The sequence below is a fragment of the Larus michahellis genome, chromosome 6 (assembly GCF_964199755.1).
Source record: "Larus michahellis chromosome 6, bLarMic1.1, whole genome shotgun sequence".
NCBI lineage: Eukaryota > Metazoa > Chordata > Aves > Charadriiformes > Laridae > Larus > Larus michahellis.
In genome coordinates, this window is record NC_133901.1 from 17,760,900 (window position 1) to 17,780,286 (window position 19,387).

Below are 19,387 nucleotides of genomic sequence, written 5' to 3' on the forward strand. Positions count from 1 at the left end.
ATATGCAAGCCAGAAAAAAAGTGCAAGGTTGAAAATGAGAGGCCAGATTCTGTAGAGCATCTAAATTGCAAAGAAAGTGCAATTCATAGCAGGTGTCTGTGAAGTTGCCTGTAAATGCAGTCTCTAGATTCTCTGCGGCTCTTTGCCTGGCCAGTCTCCATGCGTTGATTTGGAGAGGTGTAAAAGCTGCTTGAAAATTAGCTGAGAACACTCGGCTGAGGGCCTCAGAGAAGACAGCGAGAGGTTGCCATGTGCTGGCACATCGCAGCCACACATGCTTTTGTCCACCCACGTTCACTCTCCTCCCTGACGCTTTCATAGCCAGGGAGGGGACCAGTGACAGAGGAAGCTCTTAACATCAACCTGCTGTAACCTGGAGCCCAAAGAGCAGTGAAACACTAAGAACGGACTGCATGCCCACGGCAATTTTGTCTTATTTGGTAAGAAGCCTGCATCGCTATCAAGAGAAAATTACAGATTGATTTTACTCACAAATGTATGACAGCAGTTATTTTCCAACGCTGGCATTCACAAATGCTGGCACAGCAAAATATTAAAAGAAAGTCATAGCAAAACAATAAACATTCCAAAAGCAGTGGCTAAATACAATTCATAACTGTTAGGCAAAGCTACAGCAATGCTCTTAGACTAGTGCCTTATTTTACTCTGAGATTACATAAACAAGTTTGAAGGTATTTTGAATTTAGACCTTTGTAATTACATCGTAATTACAGTGTCCTGGATAACGAAGTAAGATTTTGTAGAACAGGTATCTTATTCACCTGAAATACTTCCTTTATCTGACACAGCCAGTTGTTTTTGCCTTTGCTGGTATAGATTTGTTGTTTGATGGAAAATACTCTCTTTTTAGTATGTAAATGCAACTGATCCTGAGGAAAAAAAAATCCTAAACGATCACTAAAAATATACTGCATTGCCCTTTAAAGCTGCACCATTTCTGATGCACATTATGAACGTATTTCATGCCGGTTTGACCAGTACTCTTCTTACAGCGTAGAAGTATATTGGTGTGAAATGGATTAATAGGTGTGGAGTCCTCTGCAGTCTCTTCCTTCGTTCCATAACAATTTGTGTCTATTAAAATACTGGCTGAATCCAATGAAATGAGTTGAATCTATCTCACCCCACAGTTTCAACCTGTTGTAGTTTTGTTCCAGAAACTTTAAAAGGGTTGTCTTTTTTAGCTCGCAACATGAATACTACATCATACAAATATTTGCCAACTAAACACAAAATTCAAGCACTTGATTTTTCAGAGGTTTTTGTTTGGCAAGATTATGACATTTAGCAACAAGAAACAATGAGTTATTCCATACATGCCTACTGCAGGGCTTCTGCAACTTCCTCTGCTACGGCTGAATACAAGGCTAGCCTTTAGCTCCAAGCTAGAAGCACAAAACCTTTTACAGAAAAGACCTCAAAAAGACACATAAGTCTGGACATTCAAGTTCCATCTCTGCAGGTGAGAAGAACTGAAAACTACAAGCTGCACAACTGATATTTGTGGTAGCCCTGAAACCCCAGCTCTATCCATAGGAATCCTGAAGGAGACTTAAGTGTGCCAACGCAGATGCATTTGCCTGAATGGTGACTGAGCATCTTACATGTGAGAACGCTAAATTAGGGGTCAGGTTCACAAGCAACAGGTCTGAATTGCTTCAGTGAAGCCACAGTGATTGGTATTACCCGAGGAGCTGGTGGTGGCAGCACCTGAGGTACCTTTCTGTGTGTGCACAGAGACCAACCCATCTAACAGCAGCCATCTCGACTGATCCTTTAAGGCTGCAGTGAATTACAGTGTCCTTTCACTGTACAAATGACACGACTCGCACATCTCCTCAGGTAAAAGTGCACTTTTCCAAAGGGCAGTACAAATGAATACAAGAACCAGCATTTTTAATTATGGTTCAATAGACTGATGCAGCTCACAAACCCTGGAAAACACAGGACAGTCATTTTTGTACTTTTGGTCAAAACTGATTTTCACTGATATGACTGGAAAGCACTACTTAGTTATCATTTTTAAAAATCAGAATTCAAATATAAAATATTTCATGTTAGTATAAGTATCTTTTCCATTTTATCTCCTCCTTTCAACATTAAAATTGAATTCTCTTTTAGACAACTTAGCTGCCGCCACTTCAGAGACACCTCCTTTGCAGCTGGGTGTGTCGATGGTTCTGATTATACCTTTATGTCTGTAAATATGATCCAAGAGGCCAAATTAAAAACAAAATTCAAGCCCCACCTCTGCAAACATAATTAGACATGTTCACTAATACTATCTGAAAACACACTAGTAAGTCTTTGTTCACTCATTGTATACTTGTTCTGTATTATTGCCACTTTCTATATAATGACATCCAGTAGTAATACTGGAGCATGGCACCTTCTTTGAGTCAGGCTGTCTTTTATAATCAAAGTTGCTGATAAAATGCCTGAAGTTGATTAGTAAGATACGGGGTTCTTCTTTTGAGTTACGTCAGTGGCTGCGTAAGTATCAAAGAGATGTTTTACAAAAAACCAAAGGCAAGTGTTTTACATTAAATCTTAGAAAACTGTACATAATAATAGTCTACAACATGAAAATGGCCATTAAACTGTTGTAATAGTTATGAAATGTAGTAAATATAACAATTCTAATGTTTCATATATTTATCATATTAATCGCTGTATTCATACAGTTGTGTTTGTGTATATATATATATTCAATGGCACTGTAAACAGTTGTTGGAAAACGCACATTAAGTCTTAACCCATTAGAAGTTATTATCGTACTTTTTCATCCAAAAAGTTAAAATGCATTAAAAAAGAAATAGCCTTGTAATATAATGCACGTTTTGACATTTTCTAGGGTAGCAATCAAGGTGATGCGTAACAGAGTGTTCTAGATTTCAGATTGCTTTACATTTACACCTACCATGATACAAAATTTTAAACATTAAATGTAATTAAATAATACACAGTTCATGAAACAGAGTTGATTTCAGAGATCCACAATGCACAAAATCTAGTTAGTGTCTAATGGGAGTTCCCAATAATTTGTATCTCTGGGAAATACAAAATTTAAGTCGGTTTCTCTTTAACATCACATAGGCAAAGTTTGAACTGAATCATCCTTTTTTTCTCTGTACAGAGCTGCATTCAACTGGATAAAACATTATTATGCTTATTTATGTTTCCCATTGCTGGACATTCATCCAGTAAGCCTTGAGAATATGCTTAAGCATGGCATTTTGCAGGGCAGGGAAACTCGCTATCTATATCCCTCAGTAAACAAAGTGTTTCTAATTTTTTCCATAGTTAAGGCAACTATACTGATATATTAGACACACCATATGCTTTTATGCTGCTTCCTACAATCTAAACAGTAATAGTGAAAAGAAGTTTCAAACATGCTTTGATCTTCTTAACCACTTAGGAATTTCATCAAGCTGGTAGAGAGTACTTCACTTTAACACGGTTTACAACTGTAGACATAGCTTGTTAGCTGTTCACTAGAAAAATAAAGTATGTATTGGCTTGAATTTGAAGACCGACCATTCATATAATTTATCAGAAAAATTAAACAAACAAAACCAGCCAGTCAAATTCCAGTGAACAAAATTGAGAAAAACAATAACACACACATATACAGTTTCTGTGTTTTCAATTATTTCTACCCCATAATTTAAGCTACTCAGACCCTCGTCATCATTCCCTCTGTATCTTGGGTGGGCTTTGTCAAAGGCTATCTTCAGACACTGTAAGTGACGACACGGTATCTGCCAACTCCAGCATATCGTTTTCTATTTATTCTAACATCATATAAACTAGAGAGCCACTTAAATTTGTTTTCTGTTGGGTAAGGCTGTAGGTATAAGTGACAGAAACGCTTGCGTAGTGGCTGCAAGGCAACGCAGCTACTGCTGACAACGCCACAGAACTGCTAGTGCTGTTAAAATAACAAGTGAGGAACTCCGGGCTGGATTGCTCCCATTTCCAGTTACGCTGTGTTTAGAGGACGACTTGACAGTGCTTGTGGTGGTTGTGGTGTCAATCTTTTTCACAGTTGGTTTTGGTTCGTTTCTGTTTTCTGGATGGGTTTTCTTGTCCTTGAGTATATCTGAAAACATGAAAGTAAACGTAAGATTAATCACATATCTTTTAAATAGTGGCTTTAAATTCTGTCTGTTGTGGGAACGCGTACACTGGTCTGAATAACTGAACGATGTATAGAGAGCGATGGGGCACTTTTATTAATGTTTTAGTTGGACCCAGAGTGGGCGCTGGGTCCTCAGCACCCACTGTTTCGCTCAACAAGTCTTCTCTCACTGGCCTGCCCTACTGTCTCCTTGTAGACACAGCCTGAGCAGAATAATAGGCATTCTGCATTGCGGTGGCTGGTCTCAGAACCTGTTTTTCTCTCACAGGAAGTACCTTCAGTTTCACCTGGGATGGGAACTGCCTCATGCTTTAAAACACCATGTCAGGATTGAGTGGGTTTGTAACATGCCCAGTGAAACACCCATCAAGTTGCGGAGCTGCTGCAGGAGGAGACCGGAGAACATATTGACTTGGTGTAATAGTCAACTTTCTGGCTTTAAAGCAAGCTGCGACCCTTGATATGGTAAGACAACCTGGCAGGAAAGATTGCAGATGTGAGGAAATACATAGGTGTCTCATATGCCTTGTTCTTCAATGTGGGCAAAAAAGTGGCTACAAAGAGAAAACGCTTCAAGTTTGTTTCACTGTTTTTCCTAGCAAGTACAAAGATTTTTTGTTTTTAAAGTATGGAACAGTATCACTTGGGTTTTTTTCCTCCCTCCAGATGTATTTTGGGGCAATTCAGGGCATCTTTTATATAAAGGAGTAGATTCATAAGAAAGTAGTAGCAGTTGTCCTTTATTGCAAAAACACAGATTTTTTTTAAATGAGAAAATGACTGATAAGGGTTTCCATTTATCTTGACATTCCCAAGCTATTTGCAAGTATTATTGAGATCACATTGCCCTTGAACCCTCTCAATGCCCCCCCACTGGCATTGTGGGGGAAAAAAAAAATAAAAAAAAAATCACTATTTCATCCGAAGATGGGATGATGGTTTTACAGTCAATCTGTAAAAGCATACCCAAGTGCCTGGCAAAAACCAAATTCCTACCTGGAAGAACCTATAAATTAACAATAATTGTTCAGGTCCAAGCTTAAAGGATTTGTGATACTAATGAATGCAGTGCACATACACAAGAAAGCAAAAGGCATAGATTTGTAATGCAGATTAAACAACAGTCCAATCTTAAAATAAAAACTCTGAATCACAGAAGCAAGTTCCTGGCAGAAACTGGGAAGATGGAAAGTATTCCAGAAATGTAAATGCAATCTGAGATCATTGTCTGCTTGTCAGTAGTTCTGAACAACCATCAATAAACTCACTTGATAATAAAAATGAGCTATTGTATTGGGAAAGCACACATTGTTCTTTTGCCAGTATTAACTGTAAAAGAAATGCAATGAATTCCTCCATTTTATCATAATATCAACATTAATCCCAGAGGAGCCTGTGATTCCTAGACCCGACTCAAGGGTGACTGCAGAGAAGGGACGCTGGCTGGCAAGGCATACAGCGGGAAAAGAGCAGTCTGCCACTGCGCTCGTAATTCATTAGGGCAAAATGTGAACATAGCTCCTCTTCAATTCCAACTCGCAAAGGAGCTAACAGAAAGGAGGGGGAGAAAAAGCATGCTTTAAATGTTTAGCAAATATCAGTATTCTGAGGACACTTAAAGAAAAATGGACAACCTTCAGACTGTCATTAAAGTAAATTAAGAATAAATCATGGAAATAGGTGTGTTCTGACACTGCCTAGACTCCTTTCCATCACTGTCATTCTCCTTTTCGACTGCGGTAAAGGCACTATTTCTCTGCTGCCTCTTATATCATCCCAGCCTGCTGACTTCAGCTCTCTGGGGCCAGCTGATTAAATTAAGACCTCACTCAGGTAAATCTGTTCCCCTCTTTCAGTTGGCCATGTCCAGCATTGTAACTTGATTGGCCTCTATAAATCGGGCAGACTGAAATGTATTAATTCGTTTATTTTCTTAATATTGACTTAAGCAAAAATCTAAGGTAAGATTTAATGCTATCAGAGAGGCTGTTGGTTTTTAAAAGCTTTCCTCTCAGTGACTGCTTAATGCACTACATAACAAGCGTTAAATAATACATTAGAAAATTCTGCCTTTATCCTTTCCACGGGAAGGACTACATTCTGAATTCTCTCTCTGTCTTTACAGCAGAGTATCTTATACTATTCATGGCCAATTCTAATTTGGGATTTAATTGTGCAAAACTGGCATTTTATTTTAAATGCTCTGTTTTCTTTCTTCTTAAAAATAAATAAAAATAGCCTCAGTCCTAATTCAGTTCAAGATCCTTTTCAATCCTAATTTAGTTTTTAAGGCAGAAATTTCAGCAGTGTAAAGATTTTGAGTTTTATTCCAGTTTCCTCAGAGTTCCTGTTGCTTACTCACTCCAGGGCTTTGGCTGAGAGACTCTGAGTTAAGTGATTTTTTCCTCTTAAATATTTTTCTCCGCGTCAGAGATGGTTATGTTCAGCATACTACTGACATTCAAAAGGCAAAAAAATAGTGAGCATGCTAAAAAAAAAAAAAAAGTGTCAGTGTGAAGACTAGCACAGAAACGAAACTCCAGTCTCAACAAAGCAAACCCCAGATGTTCAATTCCAATGAATCAAGCCCCCAGAGTATGACTTCATAAAACCAACCAAACCAACCACACAACTTTGGTATGTTCTAGTATTTACCTTCTGCTTTTTAAAGGCTTTATGCTTCCCAATTAAAAGCTTTCTCCATCACTAGAAACTTTCTTCCCATCATCAGTCCCTCTCTCCTTTCCAGAAATGGAGTGGTTAAAATCTTTGAAGGCTTCAGCTAACCTCAGGCTAATACATGCAACAGCTTTTTGGACGCTGGCATATGAATATTATTCTACACTGTTTATTTATCAGTGCATCATGATGGCGATACAGCCACTGGAGTAGCTACTGTGCTGTTCCCTTATCCAGGTTCCCAGTGTGAATATTCAGACCCTGCCAAAAGGGGTACTTAGTGAAGGCAGCTGACTGCCAAAGCAGCCTTTGTGAACAGCCTTTTGGGACTCTTGCCGAGGACGAGGTCTGTTGGGGTCAGTGAAGATGGCTCAGAGTCCCTCTAGGCCTCGTGATTACTGAGAGTGCAGAGAACAGCCTGGTTAGTCCAGGGGATTGAGTCCACTTCCTTAGCTGAACTTTCATCCGTGTTAACTGCTGTTAAATTCACATCTTGACAGCGTAAACAAAGCACATAATGAAAATTACTTGACCTCGATGTTTAGAGCATTTAGGATTATCTTCACCTCAAAGATCTAACTGCAGATTGCTACCCAGTAATGCACGTGTCGCTCAGATGGCACTGAACTTCTCATGAATACTCATATGGATCAATACTATTCCTCAGAGACTAGCAAGGATAAAAGGGAGAGTCAAAACTGTCACTATCACGTAATTTAGGAACAGGAAACCTCCCCTATAGCAAGGGCTGAGCATGCCTTTCGAACACATTTGGTGAGTCACACATTGAACCATAGAATAGTTTGGGTTGGAAGGGACCTTTAAAGGCCATCTAGTCCAATGCCCCCTGCAATGAGCAGGGACATCTCAAACTCAATCATCTACCACCTCTCTGGACAACCTGTGCCAGTGTTTCACCACCCTCATTGTAAAAAAAATCTTCCTTATATCTGGTCTAAATCTACCCTCTTTTAGTTTAAAACCATTACCCCTTGGTGCTATCACAACAGGCCCTGCTAAAAAGTTTGTCCCCATGTTTCCTGTAGGCCCCCTTTGAGTAGTGAAAGGCTGCAATAACGTCTCCCTGGAGCCTTCTCTTCTCCAGGCTGAACAACCCCAACTCTCTCAGCCTGTCCTCGTAGCAGAGGTGCTCCAGCCCTCTGAGCATTTCTGTGACCCTCCTCTGGACCCGCTCCAACAGGTCCATGTCCTTTTTGTGCTGAGGACTCCAGAGCTGGACACAGCACTCCAGGTGGGGTCTCAGCAGAGCAGAGTAGAGGGGCAGAATCACCTCCCTCGCCCTCCTGGCCACACTTCTTTTGATGCAGCCCAGGATGCGGTTGGCCTCAAGCACACATTGCTGGGTCATGTCCAGAATGTCAGACATAGCCAATAATGACACAGGGGAAAAACAATGCGATTACTAATTTTTTAGGTTATTACTAGGCTATCTGACGCAAGTTCAAGCCATATTGTCACCCCAGCTGTTAGTTCCCCCCTCCCTCGCCTAAATGATGTGCAGTTTGCTACTGTAGGGATTATCAAAGATGTAAATATTTATTGGTGTACTTGCATGCTATTGTTCAGCAATGAACAGCATTACTGTTCATTACCATCAACAAGGTCTACTTCAACGTCTGTAAAGGTTTCCTATTGCCCTGCCAAGGGATGAACAAGCTCATCTATTTAACAGAATCCCCCTTACGTTTTTGTCCTTCTCTTGACCTGACTTGAGCCGAGTCCTTTCTCTGTGATTGCAAATGATCAGTGTGACAGGGAGTTTTTCCCTGCAAAGATCTGCCAGCGCCACTGAACCCTCCTCGCCTCCTGCCTGAATCACGCTCAACACTGTCTCCACCGAGCTGAAGGGTAAATGCAATGAGTCCCTAGATAGGCTGCTGCTGGCGCTGACAGAGAGGAAGAGAAAGTCTTTCTGGAGTGAAAAGGAAAAAGGCAGGAGGGGAAGGGCAGTTGAATGGGCTGTTCTCATGTTGGGGGAAGCTGCATTAGTTTGGGGGAAGCCTGTGTTTGAGCTGCCCCAGCACCTTTCAGATCCAGCTCTTGTTGCCCTTCACCTCTCTCGGCTGAGCAAAGCGGGCCACCGTCAGACTCTGTGAACCAGTGCAAACGCTAAGGCTCTAGGGCTGGTGGAAGCAATGTGTTTGTACCTCAGGACCTCTGCTCCTCAGGCAGCACACTTGTGATTAACCAACAGCCACGGTGTCTGCATACATCTAAGGCTACGGATCATCACACCAGACCAGCGTACAACCCTTGTGAGGCAATTCGGCATAAAAACAAAACAGAGAGATCTGCCAGACTATCCTCTAAATGTTAATTATAGCAACCCAGTTTCTAATGGAGCGGGGCACTGACAGTGGAGAATCGATGCTCATTGATCCACCATGTCCACAACGAAGTGGAGATTTTGAACACGTTTCCATCAGTTTTACACCATGAGCTGTAGGGAGAACTTTCAACCCAGCTTTTTGGGGAGAAAAGAAGGGGAGATTGTTTATTTTGGTTTTCCCACATTAATGACATGAAGTCAGACCTGTCCATTTCTTCCTAGACTTTCATGCAAACAACGTGCTTTAAAAAGACAGAATGTCGGCATCAACAATAGCAAATTAATGCCTTGGTCTTGAATGCCTCATCATGACTGTAATGATACTCATAATGCAGGTCTACAGTGAACTGGTCAGTACCTGCATTTACTCCCCAAGTTGTAGCTCAGTTGCTTGATAAATTTCACTTCGATCACAGGCTTGGTTTTGGCTGACAGCTTCATAAGAAAATTAAAGCTAGGTGCAACTTGGTGGAACCGGCTCTTAAATTACAGTAGATGCTGCAGTGTTATTATTAGCTTTTTATCACTTCTGGTAGCAAAAGCTGAAATTACTTTTACATATTCAAAGGAAGGAGCTCTGAAATTGCAAAACAATGCTGTCGCCATAAAATGTACCAACAATTTCCAAATAATCTATTATCCTGACATTAAGACCAGCACTAATTATTTCCAGTTACAGCTGCAGCAGACAAATGGAAACAGGAATGCTGTGGAAATGGGAATGTGAGCACTCCCAAACCGTGATGAACTTGTGATGCAATTCTCCAAATTCTGGAGTCTGTTATTGTCTGCTATATAATACTAGTCAGTAAAGGGCAGGTGTAATGTATCCCTTTTGGAGCCAGAAGGGAGTAGTTAACAGCTCTGCAGCCTCCCATGTATGGATTGTTCTACCCCTTTCTATTTCAGCCTGAGAACATAGTGTCCATAGAAGCCTTTTCCCCACACACCTTCTTATGGGAACTTGGCCTTAGGAGGAAAAGTTCTTTAACCAGAAAAGGGAAGAACTACAGGAGTTACAACCGAATAGGTCACTCTCCTCACTTAACTACTGAGTTGTGTTAGGTTCAGGCCAGCCTCTCCAGAAGACTCACAGGACAAGATTGCGAAGGTTAACTGATATGTTTCATTTTGGTTCTGCGACCTTTCAGTTTCTCTTTTTAAGGAGTGTGTGACTGAAGAGAAGTTGGCCTAGTCATGAATTGGGACTAGGATTATCTATGTCCAGTTTTTAATTCTGCATTAAACTCTGTGTGATGTTTGGCCAATCTGTAGGCCAGCCAGAGAACTACTTCATTTCCTACACATTTTGCACACTCTGAATGTAAATTCTTCAGATGGAGAGGAACCATACCCGTTCTTCTCAAGAAATAACATTGGCTGGAATTTTCAGGAACTACTGTTATAAAAAAAAAGTCAAATGCAACAACAACAAAAAATGCAACAAAGAAAAGTCAGGAACAACTGTGAGACAAGTTGAGATGACAGGTGCCAGGAAGCCACACTTAGATGAAATGGCAACTCCTTCCTCCATTCCCAAACAATCTTTTGTCTATATGCATTTGGAAGCAACCTATACATTGAGAGAGAGAGCAGGACGTTATCTCAGCCGTACTGCTGTAAGGAAACCTGTCCCAGTATTTATTTGGCTTTTGATATACAGCTGCCATAGCAAACCCTGCATGATTTTCAGGAGCCACAATAAAACTGTATTACTTCTGAGGGCTAAAAAGTAAACCCACACGTATAACTGCCTCAGCTCCTGCCATAGTAAATGTCAAGATAGAACAATCCATCATTTTCCTTGGGAAGAAATAACCTAACCTAACAAACCTTGTGTGATTCAGCAGTAGTTCCATTAATCAGTCAGTCATTTGCAAGAAAAGGTTTTGTCATTTTGTTTATATTAATACGAGACTTACTCAGATGCAGACAAGCTGAAAGTATAAGCTTAAAACATGCCAAACATCTTTTACATTTCCTGGAAACATCTGTTTTTAGTCTAGGCCTAGGCACATGTTTGTGGTTGCATGTTTAAGCTTGTTTAGTTTGCCAGATACCTCGTCCATACTGCAGCACAGCTGACATGATATCCTGAAACACAGCATGGAAGTATCTGTAAAACATGATGTTCCCAGTAAATCTGTTGAACTTTTGTTGTAACTTTCTTGTAATGAAAGAAACAACTAAAAAGCTCTGTGACAGCCTTCTGCCATCACTGTATGGTGCAGTTAATTAGTTAAGTTTAGAAATTCTGTGCATGCCTCACTGGTAATATCCAGAAGACTGAGAGCGATCCCGATGCCGCACGCCTCTCATGCTCAAAACTCCTATTAAACTTAATGGGAGTTTGGGGGGATGCGAGGAATGCGGGATTGACCTTTATGGTTAAAGATGAATGTGTGCTCTAGACTTCAAAGATTAGGTGCCCCTGCCAGTCTGGAGTGTGCAAGTGATCAGCACGCCAAGTGCCGAAGGCATCTGCTAAATATCACGCCACAGCTCAAAGCTGTAATTAAGAAAAATATAAACTGGCTCAAGGAAGAAAAATATTAGTAATAATTGAAAATGCTTTGGCTGTTGCTTTTGTCCTGATGATCTCATTAGTTTTGGTTACAGAAACAGTTCTCACACTGGCTGACGTGGGGCATGCTTTGTTTGTGCTCTCATTCTACCCACATCTTTCCCAGTTAACTTTTATTGCCCAATACAAAGGTCAAATCGAAGGCTTAATTAAATTGTATATGGGGAAACTATAAACTTATTTTGGAAGGGAGTACAAAAACATTTAAAGCCATCCCAGCTCCTCTCCCCCAGACACTCCTTAATTTCTCGAGACGAAAAAGAGCATTTGTTGTTGGCATTCTTTCCCTTAAGGGGAAACTGCACCTTTTCTTGCTTGAAAATTCACGTTACAAATATCCAGCCTTTTCATAAACTGCTAATTGTATTTGCAATTGACATTTGCAACCAGGATTTTAATTCAGCTCTGCAGCTCTGAACTGACAAACCTCTATTTTGCAAAAAGACTGGATATGCTCTTATGCTAGCAGCAACGCAAGTTCAGTTTACAGCCAGGATCTGAACTTCATCTGCTTAACTTTAAACAGAGATTGTATCACCAAAACAAATTACCCACTTGCTTAAAGTTAGGCATATGTCTCTCAGCCATGAGGCCAAAAACTGAAAAGCAGCATCTCTCTCAGCTGAAGAAACTCACAGGTCATATATAGGCACCATTTACAGTTTCGCTGTGCCATAAGAAGAAAATCACATAGCTTGAGAGGAAGGTCATGTTTGAGTATGCTACAACCTGTGCACCAGCAACACCAAGCCACAAGAATGTTTGTGACAAGTTAGCGTCTAGAGCTGAGTGGTTTTGCACCACTGAGATTCTCAAAGCTCCCATTCAGCTGTTGTCTAGCCCTAGGGGCATAAGAATTCTCTGGATCCTTCAATTTCCAACTCCAAAAGCCCTAAAATACTTAGGTTTCTGCAGCGACTGTGCACACAAACGCCAGGAGCTGAGAGCTCCACGGCCCTTGGGTGCCATGATGGAGGTGGAGGATGGCCTGCAGGGCCGCTCTCCTCTGCCAGACCTCCCCAGCACAGGCTTGCAGGGTCACACCAAGCAGTAAGAGAGCAGACGGTTATCTGTCAACTGGGGCAGCAGTTAAAATGGGCAGCAATGATGATATTTGGTTCAAATCTTTCGTATGTCTGATTTAGAAGGGGTTCTTGAACCCAGGTCTCTCATGCCCTCTCCAGCCAGAAAAGGTATGCAGAGACAGGTGTCTCAGACTGAAGCAGGCTCTGAAATGTCGCTACACGCTCTGACTACCCGGGTCTACCCTGAGAACAAACTCACCCAAAGTACACTGGAAAGAACTACTCAAATTAAGTAACAGGGTGTCAGCAAAAAGATAAAGAGACAACAGAAACTGCTCCGTGCCACCAAGTAAAGACTTTTCATGCCTCCACAAGGAGACACTGGCGAGGGGCAGGATGATGGACTGCTATCTGCTTAGGAAGCCACACTCTCACATTTTAGCATAAGCAGATATCATATTGTTAAGGAGTGGGCAGGAGCAAATAAACCACAGCAGAGCTCCCCTCCCACCGAAGAGCTGCGTGGCTCAGGGCAGAGCCTTTTCAGCTCACAGTTGCCTTTGCGAGGCAGGGTGCGTTCAACCCACACGCTTCGAGCAGCCTGAGTAAATCCCTGAATATAATAACCACAAACAAGGCATCAACTTCACATGGCAGGCACAGAATAACAATCACAAATATCTCTAAAAGACATCTGAAAGGTTCCTGTCACCCTGCAAACATGCTGCTCTCGTCATTCCTCACTCTTAAACCAGTCAAATTCTTCCAGTTATTCCCATTGCTCCCTGAGAAGCTTGGGCAGACATGATTCCTGCTGCCACATTTTGAAGTCACCAGGTCCCAGGGTCATTCATACTAATGTATTTCTGTCATTCCTTAAGCACAGATAGAACCTTATCCTAAAAATCTTTTAAAGAGGTTCTAATAGGATGTAATTATAATTGATGTTTAATTGTAGAATAAACGCTGAATTCACTTCAATCCACATATCATCTGATTTCTTTTAATCTAGATGACAAAAAGGATTAGTTATAATGCCAAAGGATAGCTCTGGTCCTTAGGTCAGTCAGTAGGACGCCTTTGTTTATTGAATCTTTCCAGTATTTCATTTCAGTCAGAACTGAAATCAAAAGAAACTGTGGCAAGATATTATCCTGGATTAATCATTTTAGACTTAATATCAAGAGCAGCAAAGCATCACAACATTAGGCTTGCTTCAGCTCTGGTATGGGAAGTTTAAATTCGTCTTTTCTCCTGCTCTGGTTTGGCAACTATTCAGCATGCACATCCTCTATTTCACATTGCTAGGTTTATCCGGGCAACCAGAACCCCAGCTCTATCACGGCTGACAGTTATTGACGGAGAGGATGATTAGAGCCATCACTCTACTGAATATCTGTAGCAAGAAGAACATGTTTCATGTGAAAATACCAAACGGCTTAAAAGCATTATCTTATTAGTAGCATGCAGTGAAACTGATGAACCCTTATCACATTCAGCAGGATGACGAATACCCAAATCAACACAAACGGAAAGAAGATATACAACCAGGGGTGAAAAATAAACTTTTCTAATAAAATGTCTTACAAAATGAAGCACCACCATTAGCATATGCAGAAGACTATGTGCAGTGTTCAGGCTGTGGAGAAAATTAAAGGAAGGAAATTCCTGTTTGGAGCTGGCAATGATCCCATTCCCCAGATCTGTTCTGGGAGGGTGGGAACTGCTCCTTCCAGTTTTCATGGGAGACATCTACACCAAAACCACCAGGACTGAATTTAGCTGGTCTGCTGACACTGTGGTACATAATAGACTGAGGGCTATAAATCTTCCCCCTTTTTCAGAGTAACACCGCCGCTAAACATTGGCCAGGACTGACAAAGTGGTGACCGCTTTCTTCTCCCACTTAGCCATGTGGAAAAAATGCTTCTGGCCATAGCTCACACATTGGATAAAAACCTCTCAAGGTATTAACTCCATCGTGAGAATGATACAAGCACCATTTTGAGAGTGATGAACATTGCATTGGAGCTCAAAGCTCTGCAACTTTCAACTAGCTTCTCTCTACACTGATGTGCTCAAGCTTGACTGCTGAGGTGACACTAATGACAAAGCCAGCAGGGTTCCCAAAGCCCTTCTCCTGGCACTTGCAGCACCTCTCCAACAGATCGTGCTGAGGGGCTGAGGGTGGTCATGAGAAAATGTATTCTTTTTTAAGGAGGAAGAAGTTGGAGAGCATGAAAGCAGCAGGGTGTCACTGCAAATGAGCGGAGAGCAATGTGAGACTCCAGATCAGGAAATGGAATGACCTTGAATGAATAAAGGCCCATCTCTGCTCGCTTCTATGCACAGAATTGGCATGGGCATGCACAGAGCACTTCTCACGTCACTGAGCACGTGTCTTGATTTCTGTGTGCTTCCACCCAGCCACAGAAGCTTTGACAGGCACTCAGTCTTCCCCTTGAGATTTATCAGTTATTGCCAATTTCTTTGTGTTATAAGAGCTCCAATAAAGGGAAAAACCCACTGGAAGTTCATGAGAGCCGACACCGCGTGCTGCGATGGATCTGTTGGCACTGCTGTGGTCAATTATGCAAATATGCATCAGTGGACTTTGTAAAACATAAATTATGTAAATGCCCATTTAGAGATTCTTCAAAATGCAGATTACTTGCCTGATGTTTGGAGACAATTAACATCTCTGATGTGAACCTGCACTCGGGGACTGCTACGCTACAGCCTGTGGATGTCTAGGCCTAGCAAACCTTATTTTGCATGCAGATTCAATCTCGATATGATGGACTTTTGCTGTATAAGTCAACTATGTCATGATCTACTTAAGCTGCAGATCACTGACACCATAGCTTTTAAGAGGCCCTTCAATTTGCTATTGTAGCAGTGCTCCGAAACATCCAATCTGGAATTCAGGTATGCACTTGTTCATTTGGGATTATGAAGGGGTTTTCTTTTTAATTAAGACTTTCTATTTTGACTGATGAATGCCAAATGTCTACATGTCTGCATGTAGCCATGTGGCTCATTCTCCTGTGGGAATAAGGGTTTGAGTCCTGGTTCTCCATCTCTGCAATCCTGTTCCCGGCCCTGGGTCAGACTTGAGTCAAAACCAAAACGTAAAGAGCAGAGACAAAGAGGAATTTGGGCTTGACTATGAGCTCAGGCCACAAGCTTGACACAACAGGTATAGGTCAATTCCTTGGGGTGCTCAGTACTCATTAGGAACGCTGGGCTCCCACTCGGGAATTAAATCAAGCAGTTAGATTTTTTTTTTTTTAACTTTTTTTTTTTTTTTTTAAGAGCACACTAAGTATCTTGGATTGTTCTTAGCAGGCTCATTCCTGGCATCTGAGATCTTACAAAAGTCTAGGCCAAGCAATATATCCTTTCCTAGAAAAGAAAACATCATAGAGTATCTACCTGGGTAAAAAATTGGGAAAAACTAGGTTTTCAGGAGTAGTAAACTCAGCATCTGTTGGACTTCATTAAATTCTTGTTTAACTTGAGTTGAGATGGGTGAAATTAACCTTTATACTTCAACACTGCTCTTCCTATTTGAAGCAATTGAATCAAAGTATCTTACCAAGGGCATCTTTCTACTTTATAACTTCAAAGAACATTTATTCAGAGATAGCATGTGAGGATCACATAATTGGAGCCAGCTGATGGAGAAAGGGCTGCATACTGAGTTAGCTGGGGAAAAAATACCTAATTTAAGGATAGATTAGAGATCTGAAGCAAAGTTCATAAAGACTGGTGTGTTACAAAGAGAGGTTGGAGTTTCCCAGACTGACAGAGACAGTGCAAGGTGAATGGAAGAGTCTTTGTAATCACTGTTGGCTGAGTAGTTCCCTGAGCCATGAACCAGTTCCTATAAAAAACAAGGAGCTTGGAAGACAACTTACCCCACTCGGTTTTCTTTATCAGCCTGTTTAGGCTCCTTGGGACATGGACAATAATTTCTGTGGATCTATAGTAGCTGTCATCATAGGATCATGATTTTGATATAGGCATTCATGCACTACTGTCAGATCAATAATGGGAAGACATACACCTTGATAATTAAAGGACAGTAAAGAATAACTGTAGACAATTTCGATTTCATTGAAACCTAACCTTTCCTGGTATCCAGAACAGTTACCAAGTTACCAGCCATTTAGTAATGCTGCAATCAAGCCTTAAACTAGAAGCCCCACAGATTTCTAGCCATCTAGTTACAAATTTAGGTTAAAACCATTCAAAATAATTATAAAAGACAGGACTGTTCATTTCACTGAACCTTCTCCAACTGATATGTGTTGGGATTTGCACTAAACAACATCCTGCTATCACTGCCTTGGTACACTCAAGCAATGCAGGCTAATGACATCTTCAGAGCTTAAAGCAAGTCAAGACAGGCTGTTGTAACAGGAAACAGAGATACTCCTGTGACATGTTACCAAGCCATCAGAACCCGCAAGCTCTGACATGGCTGTTCCATAAAGTAGAAGATGTCTTGAGATGACAGCTAGCAACACCCAGAGCATTTATTTCTAGCTATGGCGTGGGAGAAGAAAAGGCAGGAGGAGAGACAATCTCGTATCTCTTTCTCTGCAACAAATTGTTGCGCCTCACTGAATATCAAATGGCAGTTTAGTTCTGTCATTGATAGTACATGAAAAAAATTGCTGCGGAACGACAGTGGTCATGCAACTCTAAAAGCATAGTTTTCTTGTAAAATACCAAGGGACAGAAATCTTGCCTGTATAAGGATTACTGTAGTATCATCCCTTGAGAAAAAAAAAGTCCCTCGTGCATGGGCTGACATTCCATCGCTTCCCCCTGCATTTCCACCAGTTTCTGTGAAAAAATTAGAAGCAAATTGCTTAACTTATAATCCTTACACCAAGGTGAGTTCGAAATGGAACTGGGAGAAGTGCCGGAAGTTTGCTTTGGACTTTACTATTACTAACCAAATACACAGGGATGTTTTTTGGTAATAGGTTTTGCTTAAAACTAAGCATTCAGTCCCCAACTAGTGAATCAGAGCATGGCAGAGCTCAGCCAGGCGTCCCCTGTTTAGCCAGAGAGGAAAAGGAGAGGTACAGGATGGTGGAATGGGGCACACGGTGACAACCAAGAGAGCAAAACCTCCATTTGCATTGAAAGTGGCAGAGATGTGAAGGGCCACAAGAAGGGCTCATCACCAGTGAAAGGGAGACAAAGGAAAACAGGCACCGCCTGATGCATGAGACAGAGCGACAGAGGAGACAGAACAGCCTGACGTATGAGAAGCCTCCTCTTCCTCCACTTCCCTGACAAGATCATTGCTCAGGTTCCCCCATCTGAGTCTGGGGAGTGAAGCATGACCCGTGGTAGAAGAAAATCAAGTTAAGGATTGCGTGTTGGTGCTGGGATGAGGACCAGCATTAGGGCTGCACAGGCAGCTGCCTATGGAAAGCTGTAAAAACTGTCTCACTGAAGGTATTAAAACCAGACTAGGGACACAGGAACGGTTTGGTAGAGCTGACTGGCTTGGAGCAAAAATACACACTAGAGAAGCATCTTCAGCTCTGTTTTCAATCTTGCGATGATCTATTCATTTTGATGAATCTATTCCATGTGAAAAGCAAATGAAAACGAACTATTCAATCAGTTTGTGGCTAAATTTGTAACTATCTATAAAAACTGAGGATGAACATCTTGTAAAAGGAATATACATTGGCAGCTATTGCTGATGAAGTGCTATCAATAGGCATTAAAGCTGCAAATGGCAAGGTGTTGGCAAAGTGAGAGGAATTGCTGCAGAAAGTAAAAAGCCAATCTGTATGATGAACAGAGTGTACGTAAAGTAGAGCAAATTACCAGACACACAGACATGAGGGTACAGAGGCATGGGAGCTGATTAAGAAGTCCTTGTGAAGAAATCTTGAAGGCTGGCCAGTTCCTCCTAATTCTCTGGCACCCGTTCCAGCCGCTCAGCTAGTGAAAAGAGCACTGTCTGTGATGTGAGCGTACACGTGGTCATGTATTAGCGGGAGACGATGGATGTGCAATACCATTGCAAATGGCTGCTTGGAACCGCCATCCCCCTTTCAGAACAATCCTGCTTTTCAAAGCCTCAGTAATCTAGGATGAATGCCAAAGAGGGAGACTTGAAAGGCCCAGCTCCTGAATTCCTCAGTGCGGAATAAGCTGGGCGTGTGGCTGGATGTACAGTGTGTCACTGGCACCTCCAGTGTGTGACATTTGGAGGCTCTGCTGCTGGGGTTTTACTTTCCAAACACCTTTTCCTGTGCATTTGTAACCTGAGAGAGAGGTGATAGCTGTAAGACCTTACAAGCCCATCGACTGCTGTTTTTCCTTAAAACCACAAGCCTGATTTTTATTTATTTTTCACTTCCTCGGTTTTCTCAAGACATTCCTTTTTCCCATTTCTTTCTAATCAAATACAATGGAGCCCTGCTCTTTAATCTGCTAACTACAGAAAAAAATAAATTACTTTCTGAACAAGAATATGCATTATGGACCTCTACTAGTTCAAATGGTGGAAACATGCAGCAGCTAAGCACCCTCAGGTGTTTTGGGTT

The 19,387-nt window shown here is 41.5% G+C and overlaps 1 protein-coding gene across 2 annotated transcripts in view; it reads right to left on the reverse strand.

Annotated features, from left to right (window-relative positions):
* Nucleotides 1-416: 416 nt before the first annotated feature.
* LOC141744590 (glypican-5-like) overlaps nucleotides 417-19,387 on the reverse strand; it is a 387,960-nt gene continuing 368,989 nt past the window's right edge. For both annotated transcript variants that reach the window (XM_074590881.1, XM_074590879.1), the window contains one exon: nucleotides 417-4,126. In XM_074590881.1, coding sequence (XP_074446982.1) covers nucleotides 3,924-4,126 — 203 coding nt within the window. In that variant the 3' untranslated portion in view covers nucleotides 417-3,923. The remainder of the gene's footprint in view (nucleotides 4,127-19,387) is intronic.